Source organism: Eurosta solidaginis, chromosome 4, assembly GCF_040869045.1.
Source record: "Eurosta solidaginis isolate ZX-2024a chromosome 4, ASM4086904v1, whole genome shotgun sequence".
Classification (NCBI taxonomy): domain Eukaryota; kingdom Metazoa; phylum Arthropoda; class Insecta; order Diptera; family Tephritidae; genus Eurosta; species Eurosta solidaginis.
The window spans coordinates 7,018,458-7,040,805 of NC_090322.1; the positions used below are offsets into that span (position 1 = coordinate 7,018,458).

A 22,348-nucleotide genomic window follows, 5' to 3' on the forward strand; every position below is an offset into this window, starting at 1 on the left:
GCCCTAATACTACCTGAGGAGCCGTGCTAACACATGAATGAGCTGAGTCACCATCGCCCGAATCCGAATCGTCACCCATAACTCCTAAACCGTAATGTTCGCAAAGCCTATCTTGCAGAGTCGTCTTTCGACCCGTGATCGAGCATCCTAGTTCTGCTAACTTTTCCTTAAGCCCGACTACCGTTAAACTAAGAATTTCTTCGCGCTCCATTACGACCGGCAGTCAAAAAAAAATTTCAAAAATTTTAAAATTGGTTTTAAATTTAAAAATTAGTTTAGTCAAATTACTAATCTACTTTATAACTAAATACTATTAGTGTAGAATTAATGAAACTTATTTAATTAATTGGTACAAAAGCAATTTTTGAACAACAAAAGTTATAAATATCCAGAGACTACTGCGGTAAAAACGAACAGTAAAGCTTCGCTAAGTGATACAATCAATTTTAAATTCTGGAATGCTTATTCTATTTCTTTTTCTTGTATTATTTAACCTTTAAAATAAATCTTCTGTTTTCGCTTATTTTACAAATTTTTACAAAATTTTATTTTATTTTATTTTTAATAAATTCAAATTAGTCTTCGCTTTTGGTACAATTTAGTATTTAACAAGAAACAAATTATATAACTTTTCCAAAACTAAGAACTGCTTTAAAATTTTAACATTGTAATAACATGCATTATTTATTCTTACGTAACTTCGGGTATATGTTCTTGTCCGCAACTGTATTTGCTGCCTCTGCTGTTTCACGCTGAATTTTGATGATCCTCTACCCGCTGCTAGCTTCGTTTTTGGTTACATATGATGATGCTTTTTAAATTTGATGCTTATATTGCTGCACACAGTGTACAGTCAATTTTTAAATTTTTTACACATGTAAGAGAGAACTTAGTTACAATGTCTTTCTTTTAAGTTTTTCTTTTGGCTCTCTTTTTCGCACTCACTTTGCTAATGCGAATTTTGTTATGGCTACTTCTATCAAAACGAAGCCACGCCAAATTGTAACGTTTTATTTTTTGTTGCTATGCACTAACACTCTTCGGAGCGCTGCTATGGCTTCTTGCCCGACGCCGTCAACTATCTTTTTATATCGCACACGATTTTTCTTTTTGCAAACCACGCCACAATGGACGCTCGTTTAGAGTTTCATAAACCCGAAGCTTACTTTGTTTTTTCGTGACCTGATGCCACTGTCGATGTCACTGTACTTTCCGTACAGTATACACTTTTCACAGTATGACCCTTCGGTTTTTTCCAAACACTGTACCTGCTGCCAATCTACAGCCCTCTTCCCTCTAATAGGAACTGACAAAACTGTCCACTGCACTTCATGCACACATCCGCTAAGGACTACTTTAAACTTTCTGTTGCACGCCACTGTCTTAGGCACGCTGCAATTTGCGAATCAAATCTGTAGCTGTATATGCACGTATTTTTTGCCCACTCGCAATTATTCCCTTATGATAGTTATCGCCACCAAAGCTTTTCCGCTTTTATTTTAAACAATTACACATTTTTTCATACATTTCCGCACCTCCACTTACCGACGCCTTTTAAAAATTTCTTAGTCTTTACTTTTAGTAGTTTCAATAGTTTAATCTTATGTATTTTCACGTTTCCATTTACTTGAAAAATTTGTGTATCTATTTTTGTGTACAGTACTGTAATGCTTCTTAGAATCTTTGATTCTTTATAAAATTACTTTTTACCTTTTTTAAAAGGCTTTCTTCTATATTCTAATAGCTTTTGCAAATCTTTTTCTTCATGTTTTAGTTTAACAAAACTTTTATTTGATATTTCTGGCACTTTTCACAAATTTTCTTTCACTTCTGACACCACTGTGGGTATTCTTACCTTTTTACACCCCCTTTTATTCCCAGTAATGCTTGAGAATTGTTATTTAAACACAAACAGTTTATTATATTATATTTAGATTAAGTTAGAATTAAGATAAAGTTAAGTTGATTAGAAATAAGTTTTAATTTAAGTAATTAAGTTCACTTTTCGAACTACCGTCGCGGTATTGGAGGCGTTTTACTTGTCGTGACGCGGACCTAATTGCAACTGAAAACGTTTGAATATTTCGGTTACCTTCGCAGCGACGCGAAAGGGTTGCGCAAGTGACTGATCAGTGTTGTAATTAATGGGACGCATGTAGGCGTTGCCAGTTATTGTTATCTGAGGTTGACAAACAGATGTCGTTGTCCTATCAACTACAGTCGCCGCCTTAACTATTATCCTACATTTATATACCAAATTTCAGGCAAATCGAATAGGACGTATGTAAATAGGTATGTGGGTATTATTAGTTCATGTCTTTATTTCGGCTTCGCATGCATATTTATCAGTTTTACCAGGTTGATGCGACTAAATCGAATATCACAATGAAAATTACTTTATAGCTCTCAGCAACGGCTTTCATTTGATATCCATAATACACACATTCTAGGGGTATCTGCGTCCATGTTTTGGCCTATATCTCGAGACCCTAGTCACCCATCAGTGTAAAACTTACTCTGTACTAAAGCATACAGCAACAGCTTCAATTTGATACCCATAATGTAAAAACACATTCTAGGTGTATCCGGGTCCACGTTTTGGCCTATATATCGAGACCCTAGTCACCCAGCGGCATAAAACTTACTCTGTACTAAAGCACTCATCAACAGCTTTAATTTGATACCCATAATGTAAAAAGACTATCTTGGCGTTCACGGGCCCATGTTTTGGCCTATATCTCGAGACCCTAGTCACCTACGAGTATGAAAATTACCCTCTACTAAAGCTCTCATCAACAGCTTTCATTTGATATCCATATCCTATAAACACTTTCCAGGGGTACCCGGGTCCACGTTTTGGCCAATATCTCGAGACCCTAGTCACCCAGGGGTATGAAAATTACCCTCTACTAAAGCACTCATCAACAGCTTTCATTTGATATCCATATTCTATAAACACATTCTAGGGGTACCCGGGTCCACGTTTTGGCCTATATCCGAGACCATGTGCGTCGATCCTGAATTTTCTTTGCTATAAACGTCACGGAGCCCGAGACCTTTCCAACGAATGCAAAACCGAGGAAAGCGGTTCGTGCGTTCTGGAGTTATAACGTCAGGAAGGAAAACCCGACTTATTTTTATATTATAGATAATAAATTTATTATGGTTTCATTATTTTTTTTTTCAGTTTTTCCAAAAACAATTTGTTTAAAAAATTTAATTTTAACTTTACCTCTGATAGCCATTTCAACCAATGCTACCTTTAAACATTTTTTTTTTTTACAAATTTGGAAGTGTGAAAATTTTTCTATAATTGAAAAGATTGAAATTTTTTATACTTGTTTTTAAGTATGTAACATGATTTTTTACAAAAAAAATTTGTAAGTAGAGAAATTTCAATATTTTTTTTTTAACTGAATGTCAAAAAATTCTACAACTAGCGAAAGAATAAAAGAAATATTTAAAATAATTAAAAAAATTTTTGGAAATATATTAAACTGTTTGAAATGTATTTCGAAAAAAAAAAATTAAAAAAAAAGTTTTGTAAAAATAAGAACAAATATCGAGTTCTTTAATTTTTTTTCTAAATTTGTAAACAATTTTTTACTCCAGAAAGCATGCTGTTAAAAAAAAATTTGTTTAGTAAGTTAAAAACACTTTTTAAATGATTATGAAACAGTTTTGGCCTTCAAAATTTTAATGTTGATGGCGTTATTTTTTTTTATGTGGTATCACAATGGACCCTCATTTTGTCCAAGTGAGCTTCCCCTACCAGTGCAGCTACCACCTAATCTAATTAACCTATAGAAAAAGGATTGATTTTACGGCAGTAAAATGTTTTCTCTAATTAAGTAAACAAATTAATTAGTTATGAAGAAAATGTAGTTTTTAGAAAATTTTTATTGCTGTTTAGGAAGAAACTCCTACGGCGAAAAGTCTTTCCCATTTGGGAAAAAAGTTTCTTATATACGGCACGTGTGTCTCTGTATCTAGTCATCTTGAAATTTCAGTACAAAATTTCCAAAATTTTTTCCTTTTTTTTGCTGGCTATCATCGTTTAACTTCATTCTGCATACTTACAATTTTTTTTTTACTAAAAATTAAAAATTTGTTTTTTCTTGAAATTTTGTCAGCTTCAAAAATTTAGAGCTTACTATTGAATTATTTTGTATTAGCCTATTTTTATTATGAATGTTTTTTTTTTTACATAAAATAGCCGATTTTTGAAAGGTCTAATGAAAATTTATTTTTTGCCTTTAATACATTTTGTTACGATTGTTTCTGTTTATTAAATAAAAAAAAACGTATTTAAGATACAGCTTAGTTTGCTGTTTTTTGCCGGGAAAAATCAACGCTAGATGGCGCTTTGGTGAACTTTTTACTAAAAAATGCATTGAAATAAATATTTTTGTTTCATTGAAATTTTCGAGGGGAGCGATACTTTTTTTGAAATATTAATATATAACTTAGTACATAATACATGTGTTTGATTTTGTTACTTAAGCCATTTGAAAATTAGAATTTCTCATTTTCAGTATTCTCTCTGGTAATCGCATTGAAGAACTGCATGAATATGATTTTCAACACTTGGAAAGCTTAACTGAGTTGTGAGTATAATTAATTTAGTATAAAAGTGATGGATTATTTGTTTACGTATTTGTGTTAAATAATTTCCATTTAATAACAATGAAAGTGAAAAGTGAATCATTTGAGACTTGTAAGTCTTAAGTAAAAGGAATTCAAGCAGAAAAGCTGCCCCCAACAAAAGCCAAAGGCACCAGAAATCAGAAAAGAACTTTAATTGCTATAAACGCTTGCAAAATGTCAAGAAAATCAAAGAAATCTAGAAATGTGAAAATACACGCGCAAATAAATAAATATTTCTGCGAATAGAAACTCATATAATGAATCACAAATATGAAAAATATGCAAAGTGCATTACATTTAAGCATTTAAAGTCATCATACATACACACACACTTAGAAGTGGCACTTAAACTTAATCAATATTATGTAAAAAATGCGGAATAATATTTACATTAAATCAATTTATTTTTATTTTTGTATTTTGCATATCTACAGAGATCTCCGTGGTAATCGAATTGAAACTTTTGGAGCGGCGGTGTTTGAGAAGTTGCAGAGCCTTGAAGTGCTGTAAGTAAAAGTGAGGGGTTTGAACACCCCCTACCACTATAAAATAAATACAGAAGTTAAAGCAGGCAAAATTTAAAGTGAGCTAATATTAAAATTTATTATGTAGAGCAGAGAAAACAAAAATAGCAGCGACAATTTTCGTAAAATTTTACCAGTTGAATTTTAATTTTCGATAATGTAAAAAAACTCACATGCATTTCGTTATTCAAACTATGCAAAACAATCTCAAAAAAAAAAAGTTTACGAAAAAGTTAAAATTTTACGAAAGTTTCGAGCTTTTTGTCTAGAGTTTTCTGAATATTTCCGAGTATGCAGTTTTGTAGCCAAAGCAATTATAGTTGAACAGAGTACTTACAAGGTAAACGTCTCTCAAAATTCGGGTTAATTTTTTAAAAGTTTTCCGATAGGTGTTTTAGATTTTGTTAGAATCGCACTTCTTCGGTTTTTCGAAATTTTCGATATCGAAAAAGTGGGCGTGGTTATAGTCCGATTTCCTTCATTTTAAATAGCGATCTGCGATGAGTGCCCAGGGACATAAATACCAAATTTATTTAAGATACCTCAAAATTTACTCAAGTTATCGTGTTTACGGACGGACGGACGGACATGGCTAAATTAATTTCTGTTTTCTCCCAGATCATTTTGATATATAGAAGTCTATATCGGTCTCGATTAGTTTGTGCCGTTACGGGGTACCGTTATGCGAACAAAATTAACATACTCTGTGAGCTCTGCTCAGCTGAGTATAAACAAGTAAGGAAGGCTAAGTTCGGAACATTGCATACTCAGCTGAGAGCTTTGGAGACAAAATAAGGGAAAATAACCATGTAGGAAAATGAACCTAGGGTAACCCTGGAATGTGTTTGTATGGCATGGGTATCAAGGGAAGGCATTAAAGAGTATTTTAGAAGGGTGGACCAGGGGTGACTCTAGAACGTGTTTGTATGGCATGGGTATCAAATTAAAGGTATTAATGAGGGTTTTAAAAGGGAGTGGCCTTAGTTGTAGACCAGGGTGACCCAGAACATCATCTGTCGGGTACCACTAATTTATTTATATATGTTATACCACAAACAGTATTCCTGCCATGATTCCAAGGGATTTTGATTTCACCCTGCAGAACTTTTTCATTTTCTTCTACTTAATATGGTAGGCGTCACACCCATTTTACAAAGTTCTTTCCAAAGTTATATTTTGCGTAAAAAAGCCAATCCAATCACCATGTTCCATCCCTTTTTTCGTATTTTTCGATATCGAAAAAGTGGGCGGTCATAGTCGATTTTAGCCCATTTTTAATACCAACATAAAGTGAGCTGAGATAAGTAGCAAACTAAGTTTAGTAAAAAATTTTTGTTGTTATATCGGCCTACTGATTTTAAGATCGCAGGTTCGAATCGAGCTCAAGACCTAACAATAATTTTTTATCATTATTATTGTTATGATAAATTTTTTCTTAATTGAAAAATTTTTTAAATTAGAATAGAAGAAAGAAAAAATTTTAGACAACTGCCAAAGCTCGTTGTATAGATCCATTTCGGGAACTGCTAAATTCCTTCATCGGCAACGTTTAGGCGCCGCTGCTATAACCATTCAGCCACCACAGCGGTTTTTTGTTTGTCTTCATTAATCCTACTTCCATTCTGGTTCGTGCCAATTGATATTCACAACACTGCGACATCTGTTGCAGAATAGCTGTGAAAATTGGACTTGTTTGTTGGCAATGCTGCCATAGTGTCATATTTTATTGACACTTTTTTCCCCGTGCTCTGGGATGTATTAACAATTTTTGTTGTTATATCGGCCTACTGATTTTAATATCGCGGGTTCGAATCGAGCTCAAGGCCTAACAATAATTTTTTATCATTATTATTGTTATGATAAATTTTTTCTTAATTGAAAAAATTTTTAAATTAGAATAGAAGAAAGAAAAAATTTTAGACAACTGCCAAAGCTCGTTGTATAGATCCATTTCGGGAACTGCTAAATTCCTTCATCGGCAACGTTTAGGCGCCGCTGCTATAACCATTCAGCCACCACAGCGGTTTTTTGTTTGTCTTCATTAATCCTACTTCCATTCTGGTTCGTGCCAATTGATATTCACAACACTGCGACATCTGTTGCAGAATAGCTGTGAAAATCAATTAAGAAAAAATTTATCATAACAATAATAATGATAAAAAATTATTGTTAGGCCTTGAGCTCGATTCGAACCCGCGAAGTTTAGTAAAGATATATCGGGTTTTGCTCAAGTTATCGTGTTAACGACCGAGAGGAAAGACGGACGGTCGGCTGTGTATAAAAACTGCGACGGCTTCAAACCGATTTCGCCCATTTTCACAGAAAACAGTTATCGTCATAGAATCTATGCCTATACCAAATTTCACAAGGATTGGTAAATTTTTGTTCGACTTATGGCATTAAAACTATTCTAGACAAACTAGATGAAAAAGGGCGGAGCCACGCCCATTTTGAAATTCTCTTTTATTTTTGTATTTTGTTGCACCATATCATTACTGGAGTTGAATGTTGACATAATTTACTTATATACAGTAAAGATATTAAATTTTTTGTTAAAATTTGACTTTTAGAAAATTTTTTTTTTTAAAAAGTGGGCGAGCTCTTTATCCGATTTTGCTAATTTTTATCTAGCACATATATAGTAATAGTAGTAAAGCTCCTGCCAAATTTCATCATGATATCTTCAACGACTGCCAAATTACAGCGTCCAAAACTTTTAAATTACCTTCTTTTAAAAGTGGACATTGCCACGCCCATTGTCCAAAATTTTACTAATTTTCTATTCTGCGTCATAAGGTCAACCCACTTACCAAGTTTCATCGCTTTATCCGTCTTTGGTAATGAATTATCGCACTTTTTCGGTTTTTCGAAATTTTCGATATCGAAAAAGTGGGCGTGGTTATAGTCCGATTTCCTTCATTTTAAATAGCGATCTGCGATGAGTGCCCAGGGACTTACATACCAAATTTCATTAAGATACCTCAAAATTTACTCCAGTTATCGTGTTTACGGACGGACGGACGGACGGACATGGCTAAATGAATTTCTGTTTTCGCCCAGATCATTTTGATATATAGAAGTCTATATCTGTCTCGATTAGTTTGTGCCGTTACGGGGTACCGTTATGCGAACAAAATTAATATACTCTGTGAGCTCTGCTCAGCTGAGTATAAAAAACACAGAGAAGTTCGAATGAAGAGTTTTCGAATTTTTTCGAAATTGCTTTTGATATTGGTTTGCATAGTTTCATAGCAGTTCTTTGTTTTAAATTATCGAAAATAAAAAAAAGAACTTATTTGATGAAATTTGATGGTACTTGGCTGCTGTAGAGCCTGCGGTTGCAGAAGGAGATTAATTCGATTTAGGCATTGCGGGGCTCTGTTGTTTTTTTTTTGGCACCAATCGAAAAAACAACATTTCCGGTAAGGCTGGGGAGCGTTTTGAAGTGGGTAGTCCTTGCCAAATTGAATTTCAACGGTCCATGCCTACAGAGCTCATTTTGCACCTCCTAGAACTCCGCTTAACTTAGAGGGAACGGCCCTCTCAGGCAGTAACTACGTCGTCCACATATGCTACTAGCTTTCCCCTATATGTATTGAGTTCGGGTAGTTCGTTCAGTGCTACAACCCACAGTTAACTATAAAAAAAAAACACCACCGCTTCATGTAACGAAACATTTTGAGCGATTTCCGTTGGCTGCGTCCATGGTATTTGAACAATTACAAATTTAATCTAAAACGTAGATTCTACAGCGTGGTTAAAGGCTTTCTTCTGACAATGTTACTGTGGTATCAAGAAAAACACTTACACTTTTTGAAATTTGCGGTTGTGTTTGTAGAGTTTTTTTGACGATAATTTGAAATTGGGCGATGCTGTTATATCTGCAGATGTGGAGTTAAGTGTTGTAAATTCAGCAATCTTCTGACAGAGGATGAATTTTTGATGGATATAAATTTGGCGATAACCTGAGAGCTTATGTCTACAGACAGGACTTCAGGAAATCGCTATCAATGGGATGCTACTTCACTTTAAGACAGAAAACCATGCTATGTTGCTATGCTATAGCAGTGCTTCGCCCCATCCAATAGGGGCGACCGATCACAAATTGTCATCAATATCCTCTAACGGGAGTCCAAAGAAACTTGCAGTTCAACAGGGATGGACCATAGTGAGAGGGGTTTTAGAGGCGTTGGCTCCACATTGCAATTGAAGAGATGGTTGGTGTCAAGTGGGTTCACATTGCAAGCAGGACAACACACATTTTTATATCGGGGTTGATTCTGGATAGGTAAGAGTTTAACCTCTTACAGTACCCAGATCGAAGTTGAGCTAGAGTGACTTGTATTTCCCTAGGGAGAGTGCGTCCCTCTTCTACGAGTTCTGGGTATTTTTCTTTAAGAACTGGATTCGCCTGGCAATTCCTGGCATAGAAGTTGTGGCTATCACTGAGGACCTGTTTGTGCTTTTGTTTCAGGTGCCGTATTTTCTCATAATACTTACGTAGTTGACCTCTTAAACCCCTGGGAGGTGTGGCCACTTCAATGAGTTTCTCTTGGGATGCCCAGTTTGCTGGATATTCAACAGAAACCGTTTGTTCAGCATTTCATTTCTCTCCCTAATGGGTAGTACTCTCGCCTCATTATGTAGATGGTGTTCTGTGGACAGAACCTGTAGTGGTTCTGAGGGCAGTGTTTTGGCAGGCCTGTATTTTCTTCCAGTGAGTAACTTTTAGGCTTCGCGACCATATCGGCGACGCGTAGCATGCAATCGGCCGGCTAATTACTTTGTAAGTGATAATGAGCGTTTCTTTGTCTTTACCTTAAATGCTTCCGGCAAGAGATTTGAGGATTTTATTACGGCTCTGGATTATAGGTACAATTGCGGTTGCATGCTCACACGTCATTTGCCGTGTCCATGTTGTAAATAAGGTCGCCGATGATTTGGTCGGTGACAATATCAGTAGACCAACTTTCAAAACAGGGTAGCATAGCAGCGTTTCAAAGTCTTTCTGTGGGCTCAGTATTTCTTCAGGCAACACTGTCTTGACTGCTTTAAGACAAATAAAGGCCAAACTCTTTATACTACCATCAAAAAGAGTATCAGCCAAACTCATTCGTTAGAGTATGGAGAACCAACGAACTCTCACTGGATACTATATGAGACAAAGTAGTATCCGATATCACTTTAGTAAGTTAAATCCATTCGATACAAAAAACTGTCGATTTTGTGAACTGAAAGAACATTCTGCATTGCTCTAGCGAGACAGAGGGTATCATATCTAGGTGGATTGACTTTTAATCCGATTATGAATTGGCGTAGGAACGCTTTTATAGGAGTAGTTGACAAAAGAAGACTGCACAAAATAAACAAAATGAATAGGGCTTTGATTGATTTGTTTGAAAATGAGGCGTGACGAGAAATGAGAGGGCGGGTTTAATAAACAAATGACAGACTATAAAAAATAATTAAAAATAGAAAATGGGCTTATCAAAAAGCTTTCAACGTAACAATAAATTCCAAAGAAAGCCTTAAAAGAAGACAAAGTACGCCAACAAATATCTCAAAATATTTTTAATTTATAGACTATGAAAAATTTGAATGAAGTACGGCAGAACCAGGAACAGGTGACGGTCGGAAATCAGCTTATTGATACTTTTTGAATATGAGTTGATACTTCAACTTGTGGCGCAGTACCATTTTGACATTAGTCAGTTTTACAAATATAAAGTACATCGAATTTTTATTTATGTTTGTATGTATGATTCCGCCATGCAATGAAGTATGTTTGTGTATTAGAGATATACGCCGCCGCCGATTTTTGTTGTTTTTCGCACGCCGCCGCCGGATGTCAAAAATACTATATTTTGTACTCGTTTAATACTGTCGAAAATTGGTCGGATATGGTCGGAAGTGGTATCATCGGATGCGCATCACACTGAAACTAATTGCGAAATTTAACTCTTTCGAACTATTCAAAAGTTATTTAAGCAAACACACGCTTTCGATGTCAGCTTAACACGGACTTTGCATCTCCTATTTCAACAAGTTATTAAAACAAAACACTAAAAGAAAAGTTATATAATAAATTTATATGCTCACTTTGCATACTTTTTTCAAAAAATTAATAATGAACAATGAATTCAAATAAAATGACCCAAGGCGAACATGTTTTCAAATTGTCCTCAAGTTGTTAAAAAAAGCAAATTACCCAAAAAAGATGCCGATTTTTTTAAAGAATTTTATATTGCGAGAAAGAATTTTATATTGAAAGAATAAGCGAACTCAGTGATCCAAAATCCTTTAGTAGGTTCTAGGAGCATAAACACTCCTTTGAAATATTTCTTACCTCATAACTCATACTTAAATTGAGGATATACATATGTACGTACGAGAAGGGTTTGAAAAATCACTTGGGATAACATTCAAACATATGTTGTTTATTTGCGAACATATACAAAAGCGTCTGAAATGTTAATTTTGATTTTCACACTTCATCCTTCAACACCCAAGTCTCCCGGTTTGACATTTCTTAAAGTTGGCGGCCCTATCCAAAACTAGTCCCTTGGAGTGAATCACATTGATTATAGCCTATCAACCAAGTTTAAATATCACCTACACGTTACGGCTCCTTTTACAAATGTGAATACGTAGGCACATATATTTACCAGGTGAGGCTTTGTCCTTCGCAAGAACACTCAAAGTGGTGAAGCAAAAGCTTTCCCAAGACAGTTGAAATAATGACAGTGTGTGCTACTACCCTAACGTAGAGGACAGTCCAACTAGTCTAAAAACTGAAGCTACGCGGTCATCCATAATGGGCTCTTATATCATAAGGCCGGAAAACAGCAGTTAACATCTTTCAACTTAAAATCGGTGGACTTTCATTCTAAAATGTCGTTTTGATTTAACGAAGACTATTGAGATCAATGTTGTGAACACAAACGTCTGCAAACTTTGGTCTACATTTTAAAAATTTTATCCAGGATCCTTGTAAAATTTTAATTACGTAGATGTGCCGAGGATTATACGATTCTCACCCATGACATCCACTTAGACTTCTTATGATTTCGAGGGGGCATCTTGGCGAATAGTCACTCCCTAACGTGTCAATGTGTTTCTCTATTGTAGCTAGGCAGCATAGCGAGACTAAAACATTCGTTAGAAAGTCTTCGGAGCTACACTTAGAGCTTCTAGGAAAGTGTCGTCGACGAAGGTATGAGTTCGAAGTCGCAGTCCTATAGCTTCTGTGTGAGGGTCAGGAGGCGTAGTAGTGACTGGTGGTAGGGATTGCTACTGTTCGCACATCGGGAATTAAAAATAAAATAAATGTAAGGCGCGATAACCTCCGAAGAGATCTAAGGCCGAGCTTCTCTTCCAATTTGCGTCGTGCTCCTCTTGATTTTCCCTACAAATTGGCCGGACGGGACCTACATGTTTTATGCCGACTCCGAACGGCATCTGCAAGGCAGATGAGTTTTCACTGAGAGCTTTTCATGGCAGAAATACACCCGGAGCGCTTGCCAAACACTGCCGAGGGGCGACTCAGCTTAGAAAAATATTCTTCTAATTGAAAAACCTTATTTCTAAAATTTTGATGTTGCTTTGCCCGGGGTGTGAACCTGGGGCATACGGTGTGGTAGGCGGGGCACGCTACAATCACACCACGGTGGCCGCCATCGGGAATTGTAGCTCTTAAAAACAGTCGAAAAACGGGAGGCGATCTGTGCCACGAAAGGCATGAGTATTAATAAACCATTAATAGCAACCGTAAGTTGCCTTTGAGCGTGACCGCCAAGGAGCCACAAATGATTTAAAGAAATTGTGTTCGCAACGATTATGAGGAGTTAACCCCAGGTGAAACTACGCTTTGCACGAGATATACAGACAAAAGTGTGACCATTTTATGTGTCTCTATTTCTTTTCAGCAGACGCAGCAGTACCAATTCCAAAGACCGGGGTTTGGTTCGAAGCCTCTCTGGACTAAGCGAACGAGGGACAATCCCTCTGCAAGGAGCTACTGCTTAAAATTTTTGAACGATCTGCGAGATTTTGAGGCAAAAACCCCGGATCTTTCCGAAATGGCCAAAACGTTGATTTCCTTAAATACATACAAGCAAAACCTTTCCTAAATATTATTATTTTTTTGTTTTTTTGAATAGAAAAATCAAGCTTTTTAATGTAAGAACACCGGCGGACGCCGGCGCGCCGCATACGCCGCCGCCGCCGGTATATAATAGAGCCTACGCCGCCGATAAACTGATCGGCGTAAACCTGTATTGTGTATCAACAAAACAAATTCAAAAATAGCATAATATCTTTTTTCGCATATTTCTACCACTCTGTAAATCAGCGCTTAATTTAATTTTCTTTTAAATGCTGCTCATGACGTAACGAATAAAAATTGCAATATTTTAATTGTTGAATATTTGTTGTGCAACGAAGGTAAACACGTGCCTTCACTTATTAACACAAACAAATGTTAAGAGGTCGACGTGTTGACATGGCGTATACGCAACTTTTGAATTTTGTGCTCATGCATAATTTAAAATAGTCATTTATTTGCTAAAGAGATAAATTGAATTAGGCTGGTGGCCGTGAACAGGTAAAGGAAATTGAATGAGGGGCTAAAACAATGAAAATAATACGAAATTAAATTGATTTGAAAGTATGCAAATGTCAATTATTATGTAAATTTCTATACTTGTGCGTGACCATAAACATTTAAACATTAAAACCAATTATTTACGCTGAAGTATAGGAAGCCTGTGGGGTGATTGAACTTGCAAAACTTTCGTTGCATTAATTTTCCAAAAGTAGCAACTAGTCACTAAGTCGCTCCCAAAGCAATTTCACACGCAAATTCGATTATATCCAGAAATATCCTTTTTAAAGAATTTATTTTTGTTTGCTTAGACTTCAAAAGCAAGTTTCGATAAAAACATGTTTTAAGTAATATTTGATTTAAGTTCACAAATAGCTACATCAATGACAATGTCGAACCCATATTTCGTGTATGGCGAAGAGTATTTTTAATTCGATTAAAAAAATTTCCCGAAATTTTTCCTTTTGGGAATTTTTTGTTTTAAAGCTGCACGTGTTAAGGTGCACACATATTTTACGCAACTCGCACTGAATGCCGATTTCAAAAATATCTAAATGCGAATAAGTACTTACTACATACATACATATGTTTGTATGTATACAAGTAAATACTCAAATTATAGCTCGCTTAACTACTTGAATAAGTTCCAGTAAAAACTTTACAAAAATTTCCTTCAAAGGAATTTTTATTTAAACCTTCCCTTTAGTGAATTTTTTTTTCAAAATTTTCCATTTAGTGAATTTTTTACAAAACTTATGGTCGTCCTTTAAAAGGGATTCAAATCACAAGGGCTTAATATAAAAATAAGCTTTTGAAACCACTTGCACTGATAAATTGAACGATACGATTTAAAAATGTTGTTTGAGAGCTTCCTAAGTTAGGTAGGTAGGTTGAACTGGCTGGTCCATGAGGACCTCACATAGACTGATTGAGTCCGTAGTGTTAACAGAAGTTTGTTTTAACGGCCAAACTGAAAAACCCTATCAAAAACCAGGACTTATGTTATAAAATAACTCCGTCCTCTTGGCAAATACTAGAAGCTTCCTAGGACTTAAGCCACTTGCTGCTTCTAGATCTGACAGCTGTATCACTCCTAATAGCTGCAGTCTTAGCCTGGCAAGTGCAGGGCATGAGCACAGAACGTGCTCGATCATTTCCTCCTCCAACCCGCACTTCCTACATCTGCTATCACTGACCAAGCCTAGTTTAAAGGCATGTGACGCCAGCAGGCAGTGTCCAGTCAGAATACCCGTCATGAGACTACAGTCCTCTCTTTTTAATGATAGGAGCGACTGTGTTAGTCTAAGGTTGTAAGACCTACACATAATCTTCGACACTTTACAGCCCCGCGCTTGGACCCACGCCTTTCCCGCTTGGTCGATCATGTGCACCTCTCGACTTCGCTTAATCTCGCCCAATCTAATTGGGGTATCTACGGAGCAAGCTTCAAGGGATGCAACCTTTTTAGCTAGTTCGTCCGCTTTTTCATACCCATCTATTCCCATATATCCTGAGACCCAGTATAGATGTATGCTTTTCCCTGTCCCGACTCACACTCTTAACACGAATTTAGATGCTATGCTTTGTGAGATTATTGCCTTAATTGCTGCTTTACTGTCAATATAAAGTTAACACTATTGCAGCTTAAGCGATTCTCTTCCAGGGTTTCTACTGCTTTTGTTACGGCTAATATTTCCGCTTGAAAAACGCTACAGTAATCCGGCAGCCTGTAGGATCTGCTTATTTCCGGATCAGCACAGTATACCGCAGACCCTACTCCTTCCACTACTTTGGAACCATCTGTGTACATATGTGTCGCCTCGTCCGCCATTTACGCACCCTTGCGCCAACCGTCCACCTCTATTGTGGCCTTAAGATCTCCCTCGAAGCGGAGATAGGGAATCATGTAGTCTGTTCGTCTTGTGATTGATGACGCTATACTACTATGGCCATATGGTCGGCGCTCAAGCTGCCCCGAAACACCGAGCCTGGTTGCGGTCGTTAACGCTTTGTTCTTTGCTACCAGGTCTACAGGTGGGATGTGCAAAATGGCATACAGTGCAGCCGTCGGGGTTGTTTTCAGGGCTCCCGTAATGCTAAGCATCGATAGTCTGCATACCCCCTCTAATTTTTTGCGGTATGTTGTTTTTTGTGTGGCTTTCCACCAAACAAGAACTCCATAGTATAGAATAGGGCTTACTATCGCTGTAAAAACCCAATGAGAAGGAGAGGGCGATAGGCCCCACGTACACCCCAGCATTCTTTTACATGCATAGAGTGCCGTTGAAGCCTTCTTGACCCTCTCCTCCACGTTGAGCTTCCATGACAGCTTACTGTCTAGGATGATTCCTAAATATTTTGTGCAAGGTTTCTCCTGTAAGGTCACCCCTCCTAACTTAGGCCTGGTCCAATTTGGGACCTTGTACCTCTTTGTAAACAAGACCATATCCGTCTTCTCCGCATTGACTTTCAATCCGACATTAGATGCCCAGGTATGAATATCGCGAAGCGCCCGATCCATCAAAGAACTAATCGTTGGAAGGCACTTTCCACTTATGACAATTGCAACGTCATCTGCGTAAGCCGTAAGTTTTACGGGTCCCTCATCGAATTGCCTGAGCAGTTGGTTGATGACCAGCGTCCACAGCAGAGGTGATAGCACCCCTCCCTGCGGCGTGCCACTGTCCACTGATTTCGTGGCCTCGTACAATCCCCATTGTGATGTAATCTTTCTGCAATTTAACATGCAGCCGATCCATCTGATTAAGGCAGGATGTACTTTAATGTAATTAAGACCATCCATAATCGCCCATTTTGCAACATTATTGAAAGCCCCGGCAATGTCCAAGAAGACTCCTAGAGCATACTCCTTATATTCCAGGGATTTCTCTATGCTTATTACCACCCTATGCAATGCGGTGTCTACCGACTTGCCTTTGGTGTACGCATGCTGTGTTGTGGAGAGCAGCTTTTCATCCACGTTGGACTTTATGTACACATCTATCAGCCTCTCAAAGGTTTTGAGCAGAAATGATGTTAAGCTAATGGGTCTATAGTCTTTGGGATACACGTGACCGATCTTCCCCGCCTTTGGTAGAAAAGCTACACGAGCAGTTCTCCAAGAGTGCGGTACATGATTCAGTCGTATGCACCCATCGAATCTTATTTTAAGCCATTCCACGACCGCCCTACTTGAGATTTGTTGCATGGCCGGGAATATACCATCTGGGCCCGGCGATTTAAACTTAGAAAACGTCTTCACTGCCCACTCGATCTTGGTATCGGTCACCAAGCCCGGCACTACTAACTCCGTGATCGAAGTGTGAGTGATGTCTGCTGGCTCCTCTAAACCGTCTCCCGATGGGAAATGTGTATCGAGAAGCACCTCAAGGGAGTCCTCACTATTACGTGACCATTCCCCGCTCTCTTTCTTTATTAGTCCCTGGACTATGTTTCCCTTTGCTAGGACTTTTTTCAACCGTGCTGTTTCGCTGGAGCACTCTATGTCCGTACAGAAACTTTTCCATGAGTTTCTCTTCGCCCTGGTAATTTCACGCTTGTAGATCCTCAGTAGATCCCTGTACTCGTCCCGACACGCTTCGCTTTCCGCGGTCTTTGCGAGCTTAAACATTTCTTTTACCTGTCTTCTTAGAAGACTCAGCTCATTGCTCCACCATGGCGGCTTTGCTTTTCCTCTGAATCTTCTTAGAGGGCAAGCTTTGTTATACGCAGTCATAAGCGTCCTTGTTAGGAATTCATTCGACTCCTCCAGTTCCTCTACATTAGCAACCTCTTTGGGTTGTCCCAGTTTTGTTTCTACATGTTTCTGAAATTTAGTCCAGTTCGTTGACCTAGGGTTTCTAAAGGTTCCTCCCTTCTCTACCCTCTTTAGGGGGATGTTGAAGCTGATATACGCATGGTCGGAGAAGGATGGTCTATCAAGAACCATCCAATCATACCTTGATATATCACGCTCGGAGCTCAATGTAATATCCAGAACATTGCTGGATGTTGGATCAATGTATGTAGGGACATTTCCCCTGTTGGCTATCTGCAAATTGGTTTGCAGGATGTAACAAAACAGAGATTCGCCTCTCTCATTCGTATGTGCTCTTCCCCACGCATTGTGGTGCACATTTGCATCTGCGCCTATGACCAACCGCCCTTTGCGCCCTTCCTCCTGTACTAGCCTTTTGCACTCCATCGGTGGGACCTCCGCAGCATGGGCCATGAAGCAGGACGCCAGGATAAATGCCTGCTTATTCTTTTGCTCAACGGCCACCGCTACGAGATCCTCAGTGGTGTAGTTAGGCAGCATATATGAATGCAGCTGTAGTAAACGCCAAACCCGCGCGCGCTAAGTCCAGAAACCTTTCCTCCCGACGAGAGCCACGGCTCCTGGACCAGCGCCACGTCAAACGAACCCTCCTCAAGGGTTAGGAGGAGTTCGCTCGACGCCACTTTACTGTGTTGGAGGTTTATCTGTAGGACTCGCAGCACCATTGGGCTGTTTGTCCCCCTCCAGCACCTTCGTCTTGACGTCGTCGTCCTCCCCTTGCCCTTTTGGTTTAGAGTATTCGAGGCCTCCTTCAGCCTCTCGTAACTGTTGTGCAGGGTGTTCCTCTGTGCGAGTCACAGAACCATTTAGCGGTTGGTTCCTAAGCTAATTGTACATAAATTGTAAATAAACATACATAATTGTGAAGTCTTTTTCAGATGCCATTTTCTCTCCGAAACCCTAAGTAAAAAACATTCCAAAAATTTAAAATAATTTGTATACGCTATAACTTCACACTGAATATTGATTTAAAAAAATTTCTAAAAAATACTTTTAGTGAGACTTTTCGTTGTTTTAAATTTTAACATACAATCTTTTAGTTTCTAGGCGTTTATTGACACTTAGTACATGAAGAAAAGGATAAGTTAACACCAAAACTTCACCTTGAAAATTTACCAAAAAATTCCCTTTTGGGATTTTTTTAAATTAAATTTTTCGATCTAATAAGATAAAAATTTCGCGAAGTCCTTAAAAAAGTAAATATTTGAGCAACTAGTGCCAACAACTCTTCTTTGTTTTTTAGAATTTCTTCCAGTATTTACCCAGAGTTAGGTGATTGTGTGCTTTAAAGAAAAGCTCTATCCATATATATATACAAATGCTTTTTGAAGCAAAGGGTAAGAACAATGTTAAAAATTTGTTTAGCGAGTTAAGCGAAAATTGAAAATTTTTGCGTGCACATTGCTTCAGCAAATTATATTAAAAACATATGTATATCTTTGCTTTCCATTTTACAGTTACCTCAATGAAAACCGCATCCATCAAATTCATACAGGCATGTTTCCATTACTTCCCAAATTACATACTTTATCGTTGGCGCATAATCGCATCACTGACATTGGACGGAATTCGTTTACATTCCCGCGGTTATTGCATTTGTAAGTATGTTACAATATGATAATATTTGCCGTTATAAGGGCAATGGCAGTAAATGTGAGAGGAGAGAATAGGGAGAGAGAGAGAGATTGTAGGTAGAAGTAGAAACGGAAAGAAAGCGATCAGATTTGAGTAGAATAACTTGCTTAAGTACACAAAGTGCGATATTTGTATAAAAAGAAAAGTACACTAATACATTAGCATTTCTTTTGGCGGCTTGCATACATATGATACCCATACATAGACGCACATATTTATGAACAGACTTGTAAATATTTACATGCAAAGCAGCTGTTTTGAAAATTTTATTCAAACAAATCTAGCTTTTACGTTAATAAGCATCCATATGTATATATGTATGTAAGTGCTTACTACATATGTACATATATGTATATGTTTATATGTATATGTGTTATGTAAGCATATGCTGTAAGTAGAATGTGTGTCTACATGGAAACATGTTGAACTTATTTATTTGTGCTTTGGCTTCAGTGTGTTTGGGAATTTATTTCGGCATGTGTATGGTATGTGTATGTGTGAAACGGAAGCTTAGGAAACAGTAAGATTCGTAAATTTAATGCAGCTGGCATCCACCTACCATACATATCCACATTTAGTGTTGGCGTTGATTTAACTTTATATAGAATTTCGTAAACAAAGCAAAAATACATAAATATTAGTGCTTCTGAAAATTTATTTTACAATAACTTACTGTTGACTTTTTATGGTACATGTTTATGCAGGATTTATAAATTCATAAAATCGTAACAAATAAAAATGGTTTCGGTAGTTTAATGCGTTGTAATGTAGAACGAATTCAATTTAAAAGCAGCCAAAAAATTTTGACTAATCGGTGTGAAAAGAAAGTTTTAAAAGTTAGTTTTGTTTTTGTTTGACAAGTTTGAGTAATATCAATGCATATAAAACTTGCACTAGGAAATATAAATTATTGCTATTATTTATTTATTTATTCCTGTATGCAATACATTTTTTTTTGTACTGAGCTGTATCTTTGAGGGGTACCACTGGTAGTATGAGTAATATTTGCTAGCGCTCAATAACAACATGTTTTATCGCATACATTTAGGAGATGCAAGCAAATATTCTCTTCAAATCCTTCACGCTCCACCACAAAGCATATTTATATTAGCGACAGTTCATCACTGTGCAGTACATTTTCTTATATAGAAATTTTAGATACATACTTTACATGCTTTACTGTTAAATAGCTTTCGCAATGAAATAAGGCAACTAGACTCATATGTATAAGGATATTTATTCGATAACGCCAAAGGCGTGTAGCGAAGGCGGTTCAATGATGAGCTATGAAGTTCCTAAACAAATAGATTAATGTTATTAAACTAAAAAACTCGATTTAACAAAATTTCCCTGAAATTTCCTTTTTGGGAAATTTTTTAAAATGTTAATTTTTTGTTTTAATGAAAAAACACAAAGTTCAAAGAATTCCACCAAACCGGATACAGTAAACTATTCTTCATTACTATCATATTTTAATAAAGATTTCCCTCATACAAAATATTTCCAAATTCCCAAAAAAAAACTAAAAAAAAAATCCCGAAAATTTCCCTTTTGGAATATTAAAAAAAAGCAAATTTTCTGTTCTGATGTATACATGAAGAATTCGCAAATCTCCATCTTAGCAAAAGAGCAAAAGATGTTTCTTAAAATATCGCTTTTGGAGCGCAAAATCAGTGAAAATTTTAGCTTTAAACGCCGAGAGAAGTCATAAAAATGAATATAAATAACTGCAAATCCGTATAATTCTTTCTAAAGCATTTCGAAAACGTTTTGTAGTCCAAACGCAGCCTTGGCTTAAATTTTTTTGCAGAAATTGTCTTTGATTCTCTTCAGACACATAGAAGAGTACTTCTGGAGTCATATTATAGTTGTCCTAACTTAATTTCGAATCGTCAATTGGAGACTCTCTGATGAGCTGATAAGAAAACGTGTGAATGTTATTCCTCCAAAAATTCCTTGAAGCGCGGTACTACTTAACTATATTGTTAAGTTTTCGTTGATAAAATTCCCTAAAATTTGCCTCTTGGGAAATTTTTAAAAAGTGAAATTTTTATTCAGCCATGCCCATGTGAACGATCGTTTTATAGCTCCATAAAAGTGAAAAGTTATTTTAAACAGGGGCGTTCGGAGAGCCATAAAATTAATACGAAATATCTGCGAAACTGTCTGCCTTTTTAAAACATTTTGAATTGCTCTTAGTCATATTCAAGCCGGTTTTTATACGTGGCTTGTGCTTTATTGGTGTATTTTCGGACACATAGAATAGTAGTTTTGGAGTTATATTGAATTTTTTTTTGCCTTTAGTTCGAATGGCCTATTTATTGACGACTCTTTGATAAGCTGTGTGAGTTGCTTAGAAAAGGTGTGAACAGCATTCCTAACAAAATACATTGGGACGCAGTACTATTTAACTATAGGTAAAAAAGGACTCGAATAAAAAATCCCTAAAATATGTCTTTTGGGAAATTTTATAAGAATGATTAATATATACAGAACAGTAAACTATGCTTCATATAAGTTAATCTCATTTCACATAGAACTTTCCTCCTAAAAGATCGCTTTTGGAACGCCAATTGATTGAATGATTTTATTCTAAGCGCGGAGCCGAATAAGTCGTTTTCGAGTCCTTTTTGCGAGTGCAGTTTCTTCGGATGCACAGAAGTAAACCCATATTAGAGTTTTTTTTGCTTCATTTCGAAACGACTACTGGAGACTCATGGGGATATTTTCCTGTTACTTTTAAGTATTTTAATAGTAGCTTATGAATTTGAAATCTTTGATCAAACAAAAGTCCTTACTTCGTGTTTTCTATGATTGAAATCAACAGAAAATGCCAAATAAAATTGTTAAGATAGGGCTTTACCGTTCATCTACACTCTAAAAATTAGATGTATATTGATAATTCACAATATATTCTGCTCATCAGTAAGCAGCCATTCCATTGCTGTAAAGTTCGTAGGCAGCTGTTCAGCTGTCAACTTGATTTGAGAATTAAAACAATGATTTGGTCTGCTGAGTTTATTAAAATTTAATTTTCGGAAACTTAGTTATATCAGGGGCAACCAGTAAAGCAAAATTCATATTCGCAATATCACGTTTCGT

At 36.8% G+C, this 22,348-nt stretch overlaps 1 protein-coding gene across 2 annotated transcripts in view; it reads left to right on the forward strand.

The window, feature by feature from the left end:
- Lgr4 (Leucine-rich repeat-containing G protein-coupled receptor 4) overlaps positions 1-22,348 on the forward strand; it is a 162,449-nt gene that overhangs the window by 99,150 nt on the left and 40,951 nt on the right. For both annotated transcript variants that reach the window (XM_067779896.1, XM_067779897.1), the window contains exons 8-10: positions 4,536-4,607; positions 5,082-5,153; positions 19,069-19,209. In XM_067779896.1, the coding sequence (XP_067635997.1) occupies positions 4,536-4,607; positions 5,082-5,153; positions 19,069-19,209 (285 nt within the window). The remainder of the gene's footprint in view (positions 1-4,535; positions 4,608-5,081; positions 5,154-19,068; positions 19,210-22,348) is intronic.